Raw genomic sequence first — 21343 nt, 5'->3', positions numbered from 1 at the left:
TGCACGTTTTATTCTTTTTAACAATTTAATTCGTGCTCAATGCCGGTATTACAAATTTAATATCGCGAACAGGGATAATTTGTACTCCGCTGATTTTTCGGCCCTTCGGGCGACCCACTAACAAATGTTACATTCAACATTGATGGCAGACCCTTTTCAATCTTTGACCGAGGTTTTAGTAATCACGGTTGTCCAGGACGATTTAAGACCGGATGCTGGGATCTGAATGATTACAGTCTGCATTAGCCCAGTCAGAACAGAACAGTAGGAAGTTAAACCCCATTTCATTTCATTCCCTTAAGATCTCTTAAATACCGCATTTGTATTTGCCCGCTTCTGTTTATATGTGTGCTTTTTTAAATATTTTTTATATAACTAATATCTTAATATTAATTATTCACCTTACGTACACATGGATATTTTAATACCTTTATAAAACCGTGCACAAATAACTCAATGCTTTCACAAGTAAATACTATCGAACTGTTGGAAATATAATATACGACAGATCTTTTACTAAAATATTCTTTCTCGAATAAACATGTAGTATTAATTAAGATAAACACTTTATTTCGAAATGAACCACACCAACAGAGTTAATTGTTGTTTCATTCCATTTCAACGCCTAAACTAATATCTTAATATTAATTATTCACCTTACGTACACATGGATATTTTAATACCTTTATAAAACCGTGCACAAATAACTCAATGCTTTCACAAGTAAATACTATCGAACTGTTGGAAATATAATATACGACAGATCTTTTACTAAAATATTCTTTCTCGAATAAACATGTAGTATTAATTAAGATAAACACTTTATTTCGAAATGAACCACACCAACAGAGTTAATTGTTGTTTCATTCCATTTCAACGCCTAAACGCGGTTCCCGGCCATGACATCCCGTCCCACACTACGCTGACAAGGGTAAAAGACACTGCAAAAATCCCGAGGAACTTTCTCGGTCAACACTGGGATCGAACATTTGACCTCCTGGTTAGAGAACCATTGCCTTAATCAAGGAGTCACTCATTGGAAACAAAATAAATATACTAGATTAAAATTATATCTTGATATGTAATCCATAGTATTAAATTCGTATATTTTTAAGAAGCCAAACATTTACGTATACACGTCACTGTTAATTTTATATATAGGCCTGTAACTGGGCGTGAAGTCTAAAATGTATAGTAGCAAAGAGTCCAATTGATTAGGTCGAGGATTAATAAATCTATAACGGAAATGGACATTTTTGTAATAGAGAAATCCATTCAAATGGGAACCTGTACACCTACTGCTTCGTCCGCCTTATCACCAATCATATTCCCCAAAATTTGATAGAATAATTAATTGGGGCGAGTGCCATGTCATTTTTACCTCAACCATTTGTTCTGATATTTGTACATGTTTAGCCTCATTCTTGCGGATTTTCGGGAAAAATCACTTCAGCACATAAAAGTTCTAACCACCAGAGGGTCCCATACCGTGATTTTGATTGAAGACTTCCAACCCCTACCTTAGCACCTTTTGGATTTTTGCCTTGCACTCTCGCATTCTTAACGTGTTTGATAGTTTTTTGCAAACAATACAATATTGTAAAATGTCAGTCTCTAAAAAGAAATGCCAGTCAAAATCCCGTTCAGTATTTACAACGATATTGATGAAATGAAAATGCATTTCGCAACATTCGAAATCTGCAGATATGTCAAAACGGCCACAATTCACCTTGTTCAAAACGGTGAAAAATATGACCAAAATTGATATACATATATCTATATTTTTTATTATTATTATTAACGCCCGCTTCCATCGACTTGATATCGACGACAATAAATATATTTCATAGGACTTGCATAAAACAGCCCATTTTCCCGAAAAAAATCGACCCATTTGTCTATCTGGACTAACCAAAACCAACAAAAGAGATCATCCTTAGGGTATAAGGAATAAGTATGTAAAGTTTCAAGATGATAAGTTAAGAATTGCGGCCTGTAGGCGAACCACAGTCACACACACACAGGGGCGAGGGCAATATAAAAATCATATTTGATAATGATGAAAACATAAAAAGTCCTGAAATGTGATATAAACATTATAAAAATATCATAAAATTTGATAAAAAAAATATCAAAAATATAATTTGATAAAAAAAAAATAATTTGATAAAAAAAAAAAAAATCATAAAATTTGATAAAAATATCATAAAATATAAAATTTGTTGAAATATAATAAATATGTAATTTTTCAAGATGATAAGTTAAGAATTGCGGCCTGTAGGCGAACCACAGTCACACACACACACAGGTGCGAGGGCAATATAAAAATCATATTTGATAATGATAAAAACATAAAAAGTCCTGAAATGTGATATAAACATTATCAAAATATCATAAAATTTGATAAAAAAAAATATCATAAAAATATAATTTGATAAAAATATCGTATCATAAAAATATAAAATTTGATAAAAATATCATAAAATTTGATAAAAATACCATAAAAATATAAAATTTGTTGAAATATAATAAATCTGTGTACGGTCCCTCTTATTGGACTTTTCCCGATCAATTTATAATATTTGCTTCATTGTTTTTATATTAGTGTAGGGTGCCCCGAGCTAAAAAGTAAATCTCGAAAACTATTTACAGTTAGGGCACTATATCTATATAAACAACAACCCTAGATGACCCTTTATTATAAACTGTTCCGTTTAAATCGTAATTTGCTATCGATTGCATTTTGGATCTCCGAGCATGCGCAACGCAGCTCAGTTTTGGGATCTGTCATTCCCGTGGGTTCCCGCGTACAAACTGTGTGATTTAATGGTATATATGGACCAAAAACATATTCAAACTAATTAATTGGTCATAATTATGCTGAAAATCCTTCTCAAACATTGTAATTGCGAAGGAATGCCCTGCTATTAAAATTCGATCAAACCAGGTCATGTGTACGTCACGTCTTGGGAGTCAGAGGTGAATTCATTGCATACATAAGACGATGCTGTCTTTAATCGCTTACTATTTATTACAAATATCGAATCCTAATTAAATTCTCGGATTATCTACTACCCGCGTCTTTTTCCGTCATTTTTATCTCAGAAAGTATTGTACGTCTAACTATTCATAAAGTTTATCAACTTGTACATCAAGCGCTCAATGTTCGCTTGTGACCTTTGACATTATGCTGTTGATTAGGGGAACCCTTACATTTTTGTCCTGTATACGCTCCATGAGTATTTTTCGGGGAATCCAGTATTTTTCTAGTAAGATTGGATATCTCCACTTTCCATATATACCAAAATTGCCATACTTTTATTGGAAATAACCACCCGATAAATACTTTTCTGGGAACCCATCTTTAATGTGTGCAGTCCAATTTGAATTTATTTAAGTTTTTGTAGATATATTAGACCAATCTATTTATATTTTCTGTATACCCATAGACACATATGTCTATTTATATTGGTATTTATATGTGAATGTGCCTTTGTAAATTTATATTTGATGTCCCATTTAAGAAATAATGTTCGGAAGTATGTTTATTAAAGAAAAATCTCATGGAATAATCAGAATATTAAATAAATAATGACAGGCTATTTTAATCAATCTGGATGAAAAATATGCAATAGCTGATCAAATTATGGACAGATTTGAGATATAGATTGACATTTTGAAGTTGGGTTTGAATAAGTGAATATAAACTAGAAGATACATAATTAAGAACAAATGCAAATTCGGGATCACGTTCCTTCTTGTATGATAGCATTTACTTAAGAATAAATATGCTGATTATATTAATATGTATTTCCTATAACATTATAGGGACTGAAAGCGATCGATAACATTAACAACAAGCCAACAGTGAGGCTGATCTCCCCCGCCGAAATCCCAAAATAAATATAATAGATGACACATATTAATTAATAGCACATTTTTTTTTTCAAAAGTATCGAGGAATCAAACTACACACCAAGTTTCATCACTCTCTATCAAACAGAATCAAGATTATCTTGTCCCAAAGCATTGATTAGCTCTGCTTAGCTTCAGCTCGAAATGTTAATCTTTGAACTCAAGACATTCACCTAATGAACATCTACATCAAGTTTAAACATTCTACCTCAAATAAAAGCAGAGTTGTTATGTTCCAAAGTCTTGACCAATCAAATTGCTTATCGCTCCTTAGCCTAAGCAGAAAATTCGCACCATGCAACTTAGTCAAGGTAATGTTATAATGAATCTATATTCGGAGTTTCATCACCCTCACTTCATTATAACCAAAGTTATCATGTCCCAAAGCATCAACCAATCAGATTGCTTATCTCTGCTTACCGTAAGCATACAATGTTCATCATCAATTAGAATGAGAGTTATTATGTTCCAACGTTAAGACCAACCAAATTGCTTATCGCCCTGCTTCACTGAGCAAAAAATGCTCATTATCGCACTTTGTCAGGTATTGATGTAATGAAACTATACACCAAGTTTCATCGCTCACACTTAATTAGAACTAAAGTTATCGTGTCCCAAAGCATCAATCAAATTGCTTATCTCGGCTTACCCTAAGCAGAACATGCTCATCTTCGACCTTCACCAAGGCATTTATCTAATAAACACCAAGTTTGAACATTCTAGCTCAATTAGAAGCAGAGTTATTGTGTCTCAAAAAGTGTGACGGACAGACCCATTTTAATAGTACCTGTCAGTTTATGAAGAGTCATTGTGATGAAAATGGACCATTGTTAAATCAAAACCAGACCAAGGCAGTTGTACAACAGGTTTCAACTGCCTATTTCACTTGGCCGCCTATTTCTTAAGTATAGCTGTTAAGAGTAAATATGATTTTAAAAACTGATTAGGAAATGCTGTGTATAAATGACGTACCAAACATACCAAATTAATTGCGCTCTTTTTTTCTTTTACAAATAACATAGACTAAGTCTAGAATATTCACCAATACATGCAAACAGTTCCAATAAGTAGATAAGTAATTGATCAGGTTATGTCTATATCAAATAAACATACATGTATATCAAACAAATATGTTTCTTATGTCGATATGACTATTCTTAAGGCTACACCATGTGTTGGTTTCCTGAAATGAATTGAGGACATCTTTTAAAATTAAAAATCGAGTTTTATCTATTCAGAGATGGATATCTGTTAAAACAATAGTAATAACATGTTATTCATAATTTAAACTTTCTATTTGCGAAGTTTATGGATTTTCTGAACTATGGAATTTCTTACGTTACCTTGTAAAGAAAATATAGAAATCACCTACGATCGATAATTGGGTCTGAAACTGTAGAGATATACTGTTTCTTAATCGGCGGACTTAAAAACACTTTTATCATGAAAATCATAATAGCTTGAATTAATTTCATCCTCCTGTATTTTGTGTGTGATAAATTTACACTGCTGTAACAAGGCATGATTTCTGTATCTTGTTTACCTGTAACGTCTGTAATCTATACTGACCATTGATACGGACTTCCCCTGTTCCTGTTTTCTAACGAAATGGTGTATTTAGTCGCGTAGGTCATTTATTGTTTTACATATTAATATATTTAACCACGGTTTATCGCATATGGATTTGTTGGGCGATAATCGATTGGTTGCTAGCAACTAATAATCTGGCACTGAAAATAAAGGCCCGTATTGACGTTTTCATGTTAAGGGTAGCCAAGATATCAAAGTTTCTGTAATTCCATACGTATTTATTTAAATTTATGCATATCTCTATTTGAATGTTACGGAAGCCGCAAAAAAAAATCGTTTCATTTATTTTTTACTTTTGAAAATTTATTCACCCGTCAAAACCACCACTAACGACTAGCCTACACTGTGAACATGGCAATGAATAACCTCCAATTCACAGAGTCTCGGGTATGTTATTTCAACGTCACATTGTTGCAATTAAGTGATATTTACTGGGCCTTATTAATGATAAACTCTATGTGTCATGACGACTGTGAAGGTTATCTCCCTTTGTTGCCTGGGAGTAAATGTCTATACTTGAAGAAAATTGTACAAATTATATAAAGGAAACGCTAAATATAGATACATGTATCGCATATTATATCGCTTGAACATTAAAACTATGCCTAAATAACATTTACGGTTATTTGTCGTCCATTTACATTTAAGATAATGAAATCTTTAAGTCTAGTATAGGAGAACCTTACCAACCAGAATCTATCGACACTAATTATCGTAGTATCTATTTTGAGGCTACTGATGGGGTTAAGGCCTATATGATAATGGAGACCCTCCTTGTAAAGGGTTAAAGTAGGAGGATATTACCGATGAACGAGCCTATCTGAAACGTTGGTATGTCACTCTCTTAGAGGCTCAGTTGACTATATTTTGACAATTGTTATCTCTAGTGTGTCTACAAGAGTCATGCTTTGTGCCTGCCAATCGGAAACCATGGCATGTGTTGGGGCGGAAGTAGTTTAAAATTGCATTATACGAAGGTGGCGCTACTAAATGGCCCGGGTTTGGGTGCAAAGGTTGTCTAATATTTGTGTTGAAGAAGATAATGGTTGTCATCGACTCAAATCACAGGTTAGCAATGCCACAATCCACTCTTGTACGTGACAACGTGTGAGTCTCTAATTTCCTCCAATTTGTAATTATCCCTGTGTGCATGCGAATTATTGAAATGGTGATCTACCATATTTTAGAGTCCCAAAATGAAATGAAATAGTTCATGTTTAATGGACGTTACAATTTACATCCCTCTCTATATATTTTCTTCACAGGCCTCAACTAGAACGCACGATTTCCTATTGTTTTCAAACACAGGCATCTCTTTCGTTCTATTATTTATTTAATTAATCATTTTGTATTAAAAAAAAGTTTTGAATCGATTTATCTTGATGGAAGATCTTATAATACAATGTTTGACCAAAAAAATAGATCATTATAGAGCTTTCGACCAGCTATTAAAGCAATTATAAAATGTATTTACATTTGATGGCAATTGATTTTACTATGGTGCAATAACCCCGGGTATAAACAAAACATCTGTTTATTCAGGTAGTCGAAAATAGAGAATCTATTGAAGATAAAAACTTAAGCAAATTATCTCGAAGCAATTAGGCACGTCTTAAAACGATTTGAGGCTGATATAAGACGCTACTTCCACCGGATTACACGTAATCAAACAGTCGTTCTCAAACGAAGACGTAGAGAAATTAATCTATCAGTAAAATGTCTTGTTTCGCGTTTCTACTATTGTTAACTTATGTGTCTGGAAATGATAAATCTGCACTCTTTACAAAAACCAAGGTTATCATAAACAAATGTGACCAAACAACCAATCTTGGGATAGTTAATGCAGTTCAAAATAATGTTGACTGCGCTATTCTATGCTCATCTGATGTTGATTGTCGAAGATATTTGTATTGTTCATCCACGTCATCCTGCAACTTATATCTAGATGGCACTGATTGTATTATGACCAGCGACTCCATTGATTGTTCCTGTTATAGAAAGGTTAGTATTTTTATCTTGTAAAATGGTCTGCTGTAACACCCTGGGAGAAAATGAACGCTAAGCCCCAAGGAAGAAGCAGGAGTATCATTTCTATTGATGGTATTAATTTTATTCAAACGACTCCAATGATTGCTCCTTTTATAAAACGGTTAGTTTACACCATGTAAATCAATTCAACGTACTCATTCCCCCACCCCCACACACATAAATAAAACACACAAATTAGTATTATGACACGTGAACCGCACTCGTGAAACATGCAGGATAACAGGCGTTCGCATGACAAAGTAGTACAGTATAAGGTTTTTCAAAAAATATTGAGCATAGTCACTTCCCTACAGTGACATCCAAGAGACACGTACAGAAACATCAGAGTTTTTAAGACGCATTTCATACTTATCAACATTCAATTTGTTTGATACTTTTAAAAAGCGCAAATAATAAAAAAGACCAGTTAAAAATAAGTTTTACCAGATATTCAAAAGCTTGCGGTTTTGTTCAATTGTGAAAATCCGAGAGAATTTAAATCAGTTAAGGTGATTTCTAGATCAGTTTGGTGCTCCACAACAAAATTCTCAGCACGAGCTTAGGGTAAACGCAGCAACTAACCCCACAAAAAGTTATCGCCTGGCGTCGCCCGTCATTTAAATCTACATTATCCCATTTCAATATAACGATGCATCATCATAGAACATGATAAATCATAAAAAATGTTTTTATTTTTCAAAAGAAATCACTTATCCATTCGGCAATCATTAACACGGGAAATTCAGAAGAAGAAAAAATATTTTGCAACATAGAAGGTTCGGATGAAAAATCTGAATAATATCTGAAATGAAATAAAATGGTGTTTAACGGCTTATATTATTGATGTGGTAACCGGGCCAGTGAAGACGCATGCATACTGTAGTGTACTATGTGGGACATGGCTGGACAGCAGCGTTTCCGCATACTCTTCTTGGAGTGTCAACTGTACAGTTTTCGTTCCCATCCAAACGACTAGACTCATTTTCTTTGTTAGTCCCACATAAAGCAAACCTGACAAGTAAAAACCGGGTTTGACGACGACCATACGCATTAATTCAGAAAGCCCTCCTCGCTGCACTACTGACAAGAGGAAATCAGAGTAGAAAATCCCGAGGAATTTACTCAGCACCAAGGTTGAGACCGGGACCTTCTGGTTTGTGAACCAGTGTCATGCTGACTGAATCACGTTACTACTTACCTAATTAAATTAACCAAACTTTACCTGAGCCAAACGTAACGTGTTATCTGTGTATTATATCTTAATATGTATCTTGTTTCTGAGTAGTCACGCATGTATCACAGTTTTTAACGGGATTCTTCTGATGTTGCTGGGGATTTTGGGGGTGGGGGAAAGCTAAACCTGGTTACTTTTTAGTGTAAATAGTGTAAAAATATGGTATGTGGGCCCTCTAGAGGTCATAATTTTGATGCCACTTAAACATTTTTATAATCCAACGATCTTGGTTCCTGTCGAACTTCACGCACATCGGATTGTAACTTCCTGAATAATGGCCCTTGATTGTGCGAAAAATCACGGATTTAGCTTGCTGTCCCTCTGGTGGTCACAATTTTTATCCGATTTAAAAAACCGTTTGAATATATCACCATTTCACCATAATGATGGTTGAGTTCTAATTTTGTGAAAATCAGATGAAAACTGCCGGGCAAAATAGCCGCCCCTCGTATACAAACATTGTAAAAAATATGTTATATCAAGGTTGTGGACCCTCTAAAGGTCACAATTAAATTTATGTTTATATCACAAACATGATATCGACAGTACGCATATCCGAATTTAACTCCCTAGATTATGACTCCCTATTGTTCGAAAAATCGTGGACCCGCTAGAGGTCACAAGTTGTATTCAATTTTAAAAAAACGTTTAAATATATCACCGCTACACATAAATGATAGTCGGGTTCGAATTTCGTAATAATCTGACCCAAAATGCCTGTTCCTTGTACGCAAATAGTGTAAAAGTATGTAATACCAAGGTTATGGACACTCTAGAAGTCACAATTTGTGTCCTATTTTGATGGAACTTGAAATGTATAATTATAATCCAACAATCTTGGTTTTCAATAATTGCGCATATCGGACCGTAACTTCCTGAATTATAGCCCATTGATTGAACGAAAAATCACGTTGTTAACTTGTTGGGCATCTAGAGGTCATAATTTTTATCCGATTTAAAACAACAAAACATTTTGAATGTATCCCCGTACGCAAATAGTGTAAAAGTATTAATACCAATGTTGTGGACCCTCTAGAAGTCATAATATTTATCCGATTTGATGAAACTTATATTCCCAATATTTCAGTCCCTTTCGATAGCTTGTGGATTCTCTAGAGCTCACAATTTTTTTACGATTTTAAAAACTGTTTAGATATATCACCATTTCGCCATAATAAGGTTGAATTCGAATTTCGGGAAAATCGAAATGAAACTGCCCGACAAAATGGCCGCTCTTTGTACGCAAATTGTGTATAAGTATGTACTACAAAGGTTATGGACCCTATTCAGGTCACAATTTTTATCCAATTTTGATGAAACTTAAAACATTTTTATATTAAAAAAATCTCAGTCCTTTTCGATATTTGCGCATTTCCGACCATACCTTCCTGGATTATGGCCCCCGATTGTACGAAAAAATCGCTTTTTAGCTTGTTCTCTATCCATCTCTTGCAAAATGTGGGCTATCTTGCTGGGCAACCGCTGGTATATATCCGGTGTGGATTGAAAACAGAGAGGGGGGGATTTTATTATTTTGTTTTTAACTTTCAGAATTTCGACTGTGATCAGACTGGATGTACCTGTCCATACGGATACTATGGTGAGCGATGTCAAAAGATCATTGAAGGTAAATGTTCCCACAAAAACGAGTCAGGTACAAGCTTTGGAAAGGCTTCATTTCAGCATACATTTATTTTCATTTACTTCTACATGCTACTTTCAGTCCTTATATTTAAAATTAGATGTATTAGACATGCAGTTTCAATATTTTGTACAGAAGACGAATGGGGTGCAATGTCCATTGTTATTATTTTAGACATGGGACGTTTGGACCATGACAAATTTATGAAACATTTTCTATTTATTTTCCTGGAACATTAACTATTTAAGATGCGTGGAAAGTACATACTACAAGATTTTATTATGTGGTGTTTTTAACACAAGATTTCCGTAGGATGTTGGAATTTTCCAAATATGTCTTATTATCATTCTCTTCGTGTAATACCACATCACACAACTATTTTGAGCCTGTGGTGTTTTTCATCACAATAGTTCAAGGTATTTCACTTGGGGAAAAAATAATTCAAAAATGTTTTCTCGGACAACCTTATCTCTCTGTATCGTACAAGATCCGATTTCAAAAATTAATATTGTGGAAAGACAATGTCCCAGCAATCATGTACACTGCGATGAACCCGAAGAAGTTCTAGTTCACATTTCCGTCTATCCAGCTGACAATGACGTTAATATTCAGCATGCAGAAATGAAATGGGGTTTAACGTCCTACTGTTCTGATCCGAACTGGGCTAATGAAGACGGGCATACGCCATACAGTGTGCAATGAGGGGAATTTTGCCTGGGCAGCGGCACTACGACCTACTCTTATATTGACTTCCAACTGTCAAGGAATCTTTTACGTGCACGCCAATGTGTACACGGGACCTCGGTTTTTCGTTCTATCCGAACGACTAGACAGCTGTCCTTGCCGGGACCTCCGTACTGCATCACTGACAAGGGGGAACCACGCCGGAAAATCTGGATGAACTTTATCGGCCAATGGAGGGATCGAACACCCGACTTCCGGGCTAGCGAGCCAGTGTCTTACCCACCGTGACGGATTTAAAAATATATGAATATTAGATCTTCTCCACTCAATATACATCTGACGAGTTGGGGGGGGGGGGCACACACCTTGTGGAAATTTTGTGGCGAAATACACCACAGGCAACTGCGATGAACCCGAAGAAGTTCCAGTTCACATTTTCTTTTGTTGCTATCCAGCATGCAATATATGAATATTAGATCTTCTCCACTCATTATACATCTGACAGCTAGGGAGTGGCGGGCGGGGGCACACACTTTGTGGAAATTTTGTGGCAAAATACACCTAAGACCAAAAACACGAATCACAACTATTCTCAGTCGAAATTCTTGATGGTTGTTGAGACATTGTTTTTCACAATATTTATTTTCCGAATCATATTTTATTGTTCAGAATTTGGCGCAGCTGTTTGATTGACGTCAATATCACAGGTTTCGGCCTATGATGTTTCGACCAGTGGACATATTGGCTTAGGATGTTTCGGCCAATTTTACAAACAAAAACAAAGAGACGATCTAGTCAAATGTACAGCAATGATCCATACCCCTAAAAAAATATGGACAATCTTGACATAAAAAACACATAACCACGAACCAGACGAGAATGCTATTACCAAAGACATATGCAGACAAAACATGAAAACAAAGAGCGGGAGGGGGTGCTGGTAACGTCCACTCAACACAAATTAGGTCATTTCGGGACTAACATGGTTCAATCTTTAGCCGTAGCCGTGAGGGGAAACTGGAGGACCCGGAGAAAACCTACGAGGCTGGACCGGCAACCCTACTTCTTATCATGTACAACCGGGGAATTGAAACCACACCAATTGACTCAATGATCTACCTTATGATACAGCGCGCACACGCTAACTATTCTGTTACGTAAGTTACATAATGTCAGATCTTATGGACGCTTCGTGCCATCTTGACACGTGAAAGTGGAACTGATTTTAATATCAACCTGTCTGCTATCGAAACCCTTGGTGGTCCTGGTGGAATTCATTAGTCATTTCCATAATATAAGCTTATTTAATTGTTTTATTTAATTTCCTTTGTCTTATAAGCAAATTTAACTGAACTGAATGTTAAATCTGATATGATGCAGTAGCCAGATGTGTAATGAGATCATTAATTTTGTCAGAAGGGTTGATAAAGCCAGGGACGAGACGAGGCCGGGCAGACTAGGCGAGGGCGTCTAGAAGTTAACTTGGGACCGGCAGGACTCGAGTTAATCGGGAGTTGGTACCCAAGGGTGTCAAGCCAAGCCAGGACCATGGCTCCCTCAACACCAGCTAATTACGGATTCTTAAGTTTTGTACACTACAAGAACTTAACATAGATGGTTCTTGGTCCATGACAAACAGGCGACAATCCACAACCTTTCTTACCACAAATGAATCTGTTGAAAATTGGGCAAAACGCCTCTATTAAAAACGAAGTGGACGAAATATCTAAGGCCGAAATGTCCATTGACCGAAACGTCCTACATTCCCTGAAATGCAGTGTTCACAAAAGCTCGAAACCAATATCGCGAAAGGTAGAGTAAAAACAAGAGCATCGCTAACGCTGCAATATCCATCCACATTCCTGCTTTGATTGATATAGTACTTTTTAAAATGAAGAAAATGAAATATGAAATGGTGCAAAGAAGGGTGGGTGTTGTTTTTTTTAAAATTTACACTAAATATTAACAAAGAAGTGGGTTTGACAGGGAGTCGGACATGAACCAAAATAAGTAGATGTTATCCTTACAGTATAAGGAATAAATATGCCATGCTCCAAGATGATCCATTCAGAATTCCAGTCTGTGGACAAACAAAAAACAAAAAAAATGGGTGTGGCTCAACCTCTGAGAGTTGGGCATGGACCATTATAAATAGGTACAACACTATGAAGGATCATTCCGAATTGTGTCCAAATATGTTAATAATTGCAACCTGTAAATCATTTACAGACAAAATATTAAAACAAAAAGTGGATGTGGCACCGCCCTAAGAAGGGGGGGGGGGGGGTCATGCACCTAAATCAATAGTTGCCGCCCTTAGGGTATAAGGAATAAGTTGCCGTCCTTACGGTATAAGGAATAAGTATATCAAGTTCCAAGATAATCATTTCAGAATTGTGACCTTCGGGCGCTAAACACAAAAATTGGGCGTGGAATACATATGCCGATTTCCAAGCTGATCCATTCAGAATTGCGGCCTGTATACTATAAACACAAGAATTAGGCGTAGCTCTTCCCTTGGGGTCGGGGCATGCACTAAAATCAATAGTTGCCGTCTTTAAACTATAAGGAATACATATGCCAAGTTTCAAGACGATCCATTAAGAATTGCGTGTGGCTCTTCCCCAGGGGATTGGGCAGTGACCAGAAACCAATAGGGGTCATCCTTAGGGTATAAGGAATAGGATATGTTAAGAATATCGGCCTGAAGATGAAACACAAGACATGCAAAAATTGGGCGTTACTCTGTCCCAGCGGTCGGGCATGCAACAAAAATAATAGAGGTCATCCTTAGGGAATATAGTAAGGGAGGTAGGTTCAGGTTGTTTCGAAAATCGCGCACAAAATTTCTTCTATGCTAGATGATTGGACAGCAGTGCCTGATACTCTGAACATTGATTCTTAAATTGCGAGTGGCAGGTCGGACAAAACATCGAAATTTCGAGTTTAATTCGACTTTTGCGTACAATTCAGGCGTCGCCAAAAACACTGCTTAAGAAGACCCCCCGACCCTTCCTGCCTTCCTTTAAAACGCCCCCTTTACCCCCCCCCCCCCCGAGAGATGAGTTAATTCGACTTCCGCCTACAACATTATTTTTTTTGTTAAAAGTTTCACTATTGGTTCCCTAGAACATAACACTAACATAAGAACGCGAAACCCGCTTCTATCCCAGATAAGAACGCCAAACGGAGGGGGGGGGCATGGGTGACATGACCAAAATGACTATTTAATTCGACTTTCGCGTACAAGCTCAGATGTCATCAAAAACACTGCTTAAGAAGACCCAAGACCCTTCCTTCCTCCCTTAAGAACACCCCCCCCCCCCACCCGAGAGATGAGTTAATCTGACTTCCGCGTACAACATTATTTTCTTCGTTAAAGTTTCACTATTGGTTCGCTAGAAAATAACACTAACTTAATACCCTCCTATCCCGGATAAGAACGACAAAACGGGGCACCCATTGGTGAAATAACCAAAATGACGATTTAATATGACTTCCATGCATACATCGACCAACCTCAAATGTCACCAAAAACACTGCTTAAAAAGACCCACGACTCTTCCTTCCTCCCTTATGACCCCCCCCCCCCCCAATTGTTGAAACATTGATTACGCATCTATCACTATGATAAAATAATATTTGGAACGTGTTTAACCAGTTATATCACATATGTGCTAATGACTGGCACCAATATTGTCCTTTCAACCTACAAATATCATCCTTCCTGCCTCTGTAAACTTATTACAAATAACATCAAAAACTCTGCTTAAGACGATCCCCGACCTTTTCTTCATCCCTTACGAACCCCCCATTAGAACAATTTTTTTTGCGTTTAACGTTTCAGGTTTCACTATTAGTCCACGGGTTAGTACGGGTTTTATATAGCTCGGGTCTCGGGGCTGATTTAGTTGATGACCCTAAAAGCACCTCACGTCCATTCTGTTTCACCAAAATACAATCTGTAGGATTCGTCATACTCATGATATTCCAGTTTTGTCCATTTCACCCTCGCACCACGCCGTTTTGTTGTCCATATCCGAGATAGAAAAGGTTTTCGCATTTTAAAGTTGGTGTTATGTTCTAGTGAACCAATAGTGAAACCTGTAACGAAAACATTAATGTTGTACGCGGAAGTCGTAATAACTCACCCCTCAGAGGGGTAAGGGTGGTGTTCTTAAGGGATGAAGGAAGGGTCGTGGGTCTTTTAAGCAATATTTTTGATGACATCTGACGTTGGTCGGCGTATGCACGAAAGTTAATCGTTGTACGCAAAAGTCGAATTAAATCGTTATTTTGGTCATTTCACCCATCCCCCCCCCCCGTTTGACGTTCTTATGTGGGATAGAAGGGAATTCCGCGTTCTTAACGAAAGAATTAATGTTTTACGCGGAAGTCGAATTAACTCATCTCTCATGGGGCTAACGGGGGTGTTCATAAGGGTGGAAGGAATGGTCGGGAGTCTTCTTAAGCAGTGTATTTGGCGACATCTAAAGTTGGTTGTTGTACGCGAGTCAAATTAAATTCGAAATTTCGAAGTTTTATCGGACCCCCCCCACTCCCATTGGAAAGGGACCCGCAATTTAAGAATCAAGGTTTAGAGTATCGGACACCGCTGTCCACTCATCTAGCATATTATAAATTTTGTGCGCGATTTTCGAAACAACCTGAATCTAACTCTGTTACTAATAAGGATTAAGTATGAAAGTTTTCAAGACAATCGATAAAGAATTCTGGCCTGTACGTGAAACAGAATGAAAATGGGCGCGGCTCTGCCCCCGGGGTTGGGCAAGCACCACAAAAATAGGGATGTTCCTTAGGGTATAAGGAATAAGTATGCCAAGTTTCAAGATGATACGTTAACAAATGCGGCCTGTAGACCACAAACAAAATATAAAAAATGGACGTGGCTCTGTACCTGGTGGTTGGACATACACCGAAAACAACATGGATCATCCTTAGGATATAAGGAATAACTATGTAAAGTTTCAAGACGATCAGTTAAGATTTTTTTCTAAGTCCAATATTTTGTGGAACTCTTGTGGTGAAAAACACTACAGACCCAAAACACTATCAAAATTATTCTAAGTCGAAAATTCTGTGGAATGTAGTACCACACAGGCACAGAGGGGTGTCTGAGAAGAAATTTTTGAAAAAATTGATATTTTTTCTAAGTTCAATATTTTGTGGAACTCTTGTGGTGAAAAACACCACAGACCCAAAACACTCTATCAAAATTATTCTAAGTCGAAAATTTTGTGGAATGTAGTACCACACAGGCACAGAGGGGTGTCTGAGAAGAAATTTTTGAAAAAATTGATTTTTTTTTCTAAGTTCAATATCTTGTGGAACTATTGTGGTGAAAAACACCACAGACCCAAAACACTCTATCAAAATTATTCTACGTCGAAAATTTTGTGGAATGTGGTACCACACAGGCACATAGGGAGGTATGAGAAGAAATTTTTGAAAAAATTGATATTTTTTCTAAGTTCAATATTTTGTGGAACTCTTGTGGTGAAAAACACCAAAATCTTGTGGAACTCTTGTGGTGAAAAACACCACAGACCCAAAACACACTATGAATATTATTCTTCAGAAACCCAGTGTCTTGTGGAACTCTTGTGGTGAAAAGTTCCACACAAATGCCCCCAAACCTTGCCATAGATGCGTTAGCGACAAACACACACACACACACACACACCCATACACTGTGGACGTATAAAAGGACTACAAACTTTCAGATTTATGAACATGCAAACAAGAAATATCGGATTTGTCTAAAATAAATTGCAAAGTTGACCACAGGCGGTACGATTTTAATTTCGTTTATGTTTTCCGTTATTGTGATTTAAATTGCTGCAAAATAACTTTTAAAAAATATAAATTCGTAACTTTCATAAAAAAAAAAATGACTTTGTATTTGTCATTTATTTTTTTCAAATTTATTTTTTTTCTAAGTGAAATATCTTTTGACAGATCATAAACACTTATCAAAATTATTCTACAATGATCTGGAATATGGATAATCTTGTTGAATGTTGAACCACACGGAAATATATGGTTGTCTGAGAAAAAATGTCGTGTAGAAATCTTGTGGTGAAAAACATCATAGACCAAAACACTTTGAACACAAAATCTCCACAACTTGCCATATATTAATGATTTTGATGCCTACACTTAAACATACATTATGCAAGAGATATATCTGCCTATTACAGGTCTTTTGTTGGGCCTGAAATGTTATATAAACTATTAATTAAACGTTTAACATGAAAAGATCTTAATCAACTCTCGATGCCATCTTATGTGTCGGATTTTCACTGGATTTGAAACCGATTGACTGTTCAACACTCATTTATGATTAATCCAAAAACAGATAATCGAGACTAGGTTTGTTTTTATCGTACCGACTTTAGTAATGGTGATCGAAGCTAGGCCTAAAATTCAAACGCTAATATCTCGGTTCCGAGTAGAGCAATTTGACTGAAATTTTCAGTATATTCCCTTTACATTATCCAGAGTTTAACTATTATAATGAGAACTGTTAGCTCTTTATCTAATCTTCCATAATGCCCCTTTAACACGCACAATAATTGTCTCTACGGTTGAATGTTTCAGATTGCACTGACGGATATGATATTGGTATCAGGAACACCAATCAAGTCGTAGCATCTATCCGGCCGATAGGGGCCAGTGAACCAGTGCATGTGCTCTGTGTGTTTGATAATGGTGGCTCAACCTTTATTCTTAACAGACTGGTTGAATGCGACACCGAAAACTTCAACAGAACTATGTCCGACTACAAGACCGGGTTTGGCGAGGTAGTATTCAATAGTTGGGTCGGCCTAGAGAACATTGTACGCATACAAGCTGCACACTCTGGTGAACGTGAGACTGTTATGGAAATTTATCTTCAGGTCGATAACTTTGAATGTAAAATCGAATATCGGGATGTAACTGTTAAGAATGAGATGTCGGGGTATGCCTTCTCTTCAACCGGGGCTGTTGCTGTTTCTTCGTTTACATATTGTGGTGATGCTCTTTTATCCAGTATTAGTCTATTAAATCAGTCCTTTTCAACCACTGATATTGACACCACGGGGAACTATGAGTGTGCCATAAAATATGGAGGCGGGTGGTGGTATAAGGACCATGTGGATTGCACAAGGGGTTTCCTGACTGGGACCATGGATGGTTCAGGGAGAGACAACTTCTGGTTCGACGCCAATGCCATTAACCTAGTTGCAGTTCAGTTAAGATTTATTTGAATCACTAGTTTTATTATATTTAAGAATATAATCTATAATATCTGAATCTGGTTAATTAAAAAAGACCAGCAGTCGAGACACATAAATAGGAATACCTGTATTATGAATAATTTCCAGAAGGGAGACTATTGGTTTTGCGCAATCCCACAATAAATGAATAATCTCTAGTGCAATAATGCCCAGTCGGAGCATAACATGTCCATCCAGAATAGTTAGCGTTGTTAGATAGATGATGATTATTAAGTTTGGATAATAAAAAACAAAAACAATCAGTTGCCATGCAAGATACACCTATATTTTGCAAGAGATGGGCGGTAAATCACAATGTTTAGCATAAAATTTGAGAAACTATAGCCTCAATCGTATTCAGGAGACTTTCGATAAAGGAGGGTAACTCCGGAACGGAAGTTTTCTTAACACTGAATAACTATAGTGTTATCCTCTAATGAACCCAATGCTTCCGACCATAACTTTGCAATACATGTCACAGAAACTGATACTCGATAGTGTTCGTCCTCCCATGACCCCTATGCTTGAAATTAAACTTGTAAAAACTCTTTGTATCTATCGCGGAAAAGGGGGCATAACTCTAGAACTGAAGGTCCGATGCTTACCAAAATTAATCTCATCCGTGATCTTATGATTATTAAAAAAAATATTTTAAGTTTCGTCTAAACATTGTACATATTTCACATTTTGCTTAAAATTCATAACCCAAAACGTTGAGGTCTGATATGTACACTTAAATCAAACTCATCGACCGTGCAGCGTTTACTTCTGCTTTTAAAACAATTCACAATACAAGTAAATGTCTCTGTCTGTGTGTCGGTATCAGACATGATTGTACCGGTATCACATAAACCAACAGGGCAAAGCAATCTTTGAGTTTCTTAATTTCTCTGTGTAAGCCATAATGATTACTTAGTGATTGTTGTAAGTATGTGATGTTTAAACAGTTGGTTTCAATGTAGAGGCATGCCCCCGAGACACCTTATTCATAAATCTCATGTACTTTTTTGTTATATACATTTTAAAATGATTCCATATAGATTGGACATGTTTCTTTTAGGCATTAGTGGATGTCTTTTTGGTTTGCACCTTATTATATGTACGCATTTCATTTTGTACAGCCCGCGTGCGCACTTAGATTAACATGTGTCAAACAAGAACAATACATTACTGAAACAGGAAGCTTATGTTGTTATTTGAGCCAGATACACAGATTTTATTATGTTTCACTCAATAAAGTTAAATGTTTCACTCAATAAAGTTAAATGTATATCAGATGTATTATTTGAACAGCGCACAATGCTCCATTCTGACAACAAAAGGTTACGCAGTCAATTTTAGCAAATAAAAAAACACCGCTTCTGTTGACAAAACTCGGCAGTGGTAATATAAAAATAGTAAACAAGCCAACCTGTGAGGCTGATGCCCCCCCCCCCACACACACACACAGAAATCCCAAAATAAATAGGTAACACATATTAATTAATTGCACATTTATCTTTTTCAAAATTATCGCGCAATCAAACTGATTATCTATACTTAGTCTACTGTCTGTTCCAAGTGATACTACGATTCGAAAATTGCTTGCCATTTCTTTAATTTTTATTTAAATTCGCTAAAACATTATGAAATAACTCGAATGCTCATTAAATACAGATCAACTTATATAGCTTTTCTCCCTTGAAAAATCGTGGTTTGTTGACAACTTGGTACTGAAAACAGCCTAGTTATCTGGAAGATCCTATGCGGAAAAGGGGTGCTGGTTAGCTTTAAGTCGTTTCGCCCTAACTGGATGTGTAGGTGGTTGTTTCAACCCAGTAGAATATAACTCTTTTGAAAGCGTTATTTACTGGATCCCAGACCACGGTTGTTTGTCCCGCTGACTGGAAGCATTTTTCGGCTAAATAAGCAAGGTGGAAACAGAAAAAAAACCCATATTAACCCGAACAAAAACAATATTGTTTCACAGTGTTAAACACTAATAAGTATTATTGACGCGAAACAAACGGACGAATTCTCCTTCACTAGACATTTCTAACCGAATGCACCCAATTTGTAAAGTACCTGTCTACCATAATGCGATATACTAAGTTTCACCACTCTCCATCAGTTAGAATCAAAGTTGTCTTGTCCCAAAGCATTGACCAATAAAATTTTGCTTAGTTCTGCTGAGCTGTAGTGGGAAATGTTAATCATTGAACTCAGTCAACACATTCACCTAATGAAGATTAAACATTCTACCTCAAGTAAAAGAAGAGTTGTTCTGTTTCAAAGTTTTGATCAATCTCGCTAGTTAGCCGAAGCAGAAAATTCTTATCATCGAACTTAGTCAAGGTATTAATATAATGAATCTATACTCGGAGTTTCAGCACTCTCACTTAATTAGAACTAAGGTTATCGTGTCCCAAAGCATCAACCAATCAAATTCTTTATCTCTGTTTACCCTAAGCCGAAAATGCTCAACTATACCAAGTTTGAACAATCTAGCTCCATTAGGAGTTATTGTGTCCCAAAAAGTGTGCCAGACGGACAGAAAGACAGACAGATTTTAATTGGAATTAAACTTTCAAATTTAAAATGTGTGAACAATTTAACAAGTAATCTATACTACAAAAGAACCCATATTATGGTTTTCAATTTTGAACTTAATCAATAACTGATGGCCCAAAATAACGCAGATTATGATCAGATTATGATCTTAATCCAAATTCCTTTCGGTTACTAAATTTAAAATGTTATCTTTCTTATCTTCAGATAAACATCCCCATTTACTGAACAGTGGCTACTGGGTTTTTTTCCACTTTACATAGAATATCTTGCGGTTTTACCCATGGGTCTTCCCATATAGTCCACTGGTAACGCCGTTTCTTTTTTTGCATGAATTTAACCTCTATTTCTTCAGCATCGTGATACACATGTACGACTTGTCCAATAAACCATTCGTTACCATGTACAAAATCAGCATCGCGA

The 21343-nt window shown here is 36.4% G+C and overlaps 1 protein-coding gene across 1 annotated transcript; it reads left to right on the top strand.

Annotated features, from left to right (window-relative positions):
* The first annotated feature begins 7182 nt into the window (after positions 1-7182).
* Positions 7183-19633, top strand: LOC126811085 (angiopoietin-related protein 4). The gene is made up of 3 exons (XM_050536561.1): positions 7183-7506; positions 10319-10394; positions 17715-19633. The coding sequence occupies exons 1-3, from the start codon at positions 7222-7224 to the stop codon at positions 18362-18364; spliced, it is 1011 nt and encodes a 336-aa protein (XP_050392518.1). The 5' UTR covers positions 7183-7221; the 3' UTR covers positions 18365-19633.
* Positions 19634-21343: the final 1710 nt, after the last annotated feature.

The sequence above is a fragment of the Patella vulgata genome, chromosome 2 (genome assembly GCF_932274485.2).
Source record: "Patella vulgata chromosome 2, xgPatVulg1.2, whole genome shotgun sequence".
Taxonomy (NCBI): Eukaryota; Metazoa; Mollusca; class Gastropoda; family Patellidae; genus Patella; species Patella vulgata.
The sequence above is the reverse complement of the archived record's forward strand: the minus strand, read 5'-3'. Positions and strand labels throughout refer to the sequence as shown.

Bases quoted from the DNA above. Each gene is read 5' to 3' on its own strand.
- LOC126811085 (XM_050536561.1), top strand. From the start codon at position 7,222: ATGTCTTGTTTCGCGTTTCTACTATTGTTAACTTATGTGTCTGGAAAT. The intron at 7,507-10,318 runs GTTAGTATTTTT...TTTAACTTTCAG, and splicing joins ATTGTTCCTGTTATAGAAAG to AATTTCGACTGTGATCAGAC. The intron at 10,395-17,714 runs GTAAATGTTCCC...TGAATGTTTCAG, and splicing joins ATGTCAAAAGATCATTGAAG to ATTGCACTGACGGATATGAT.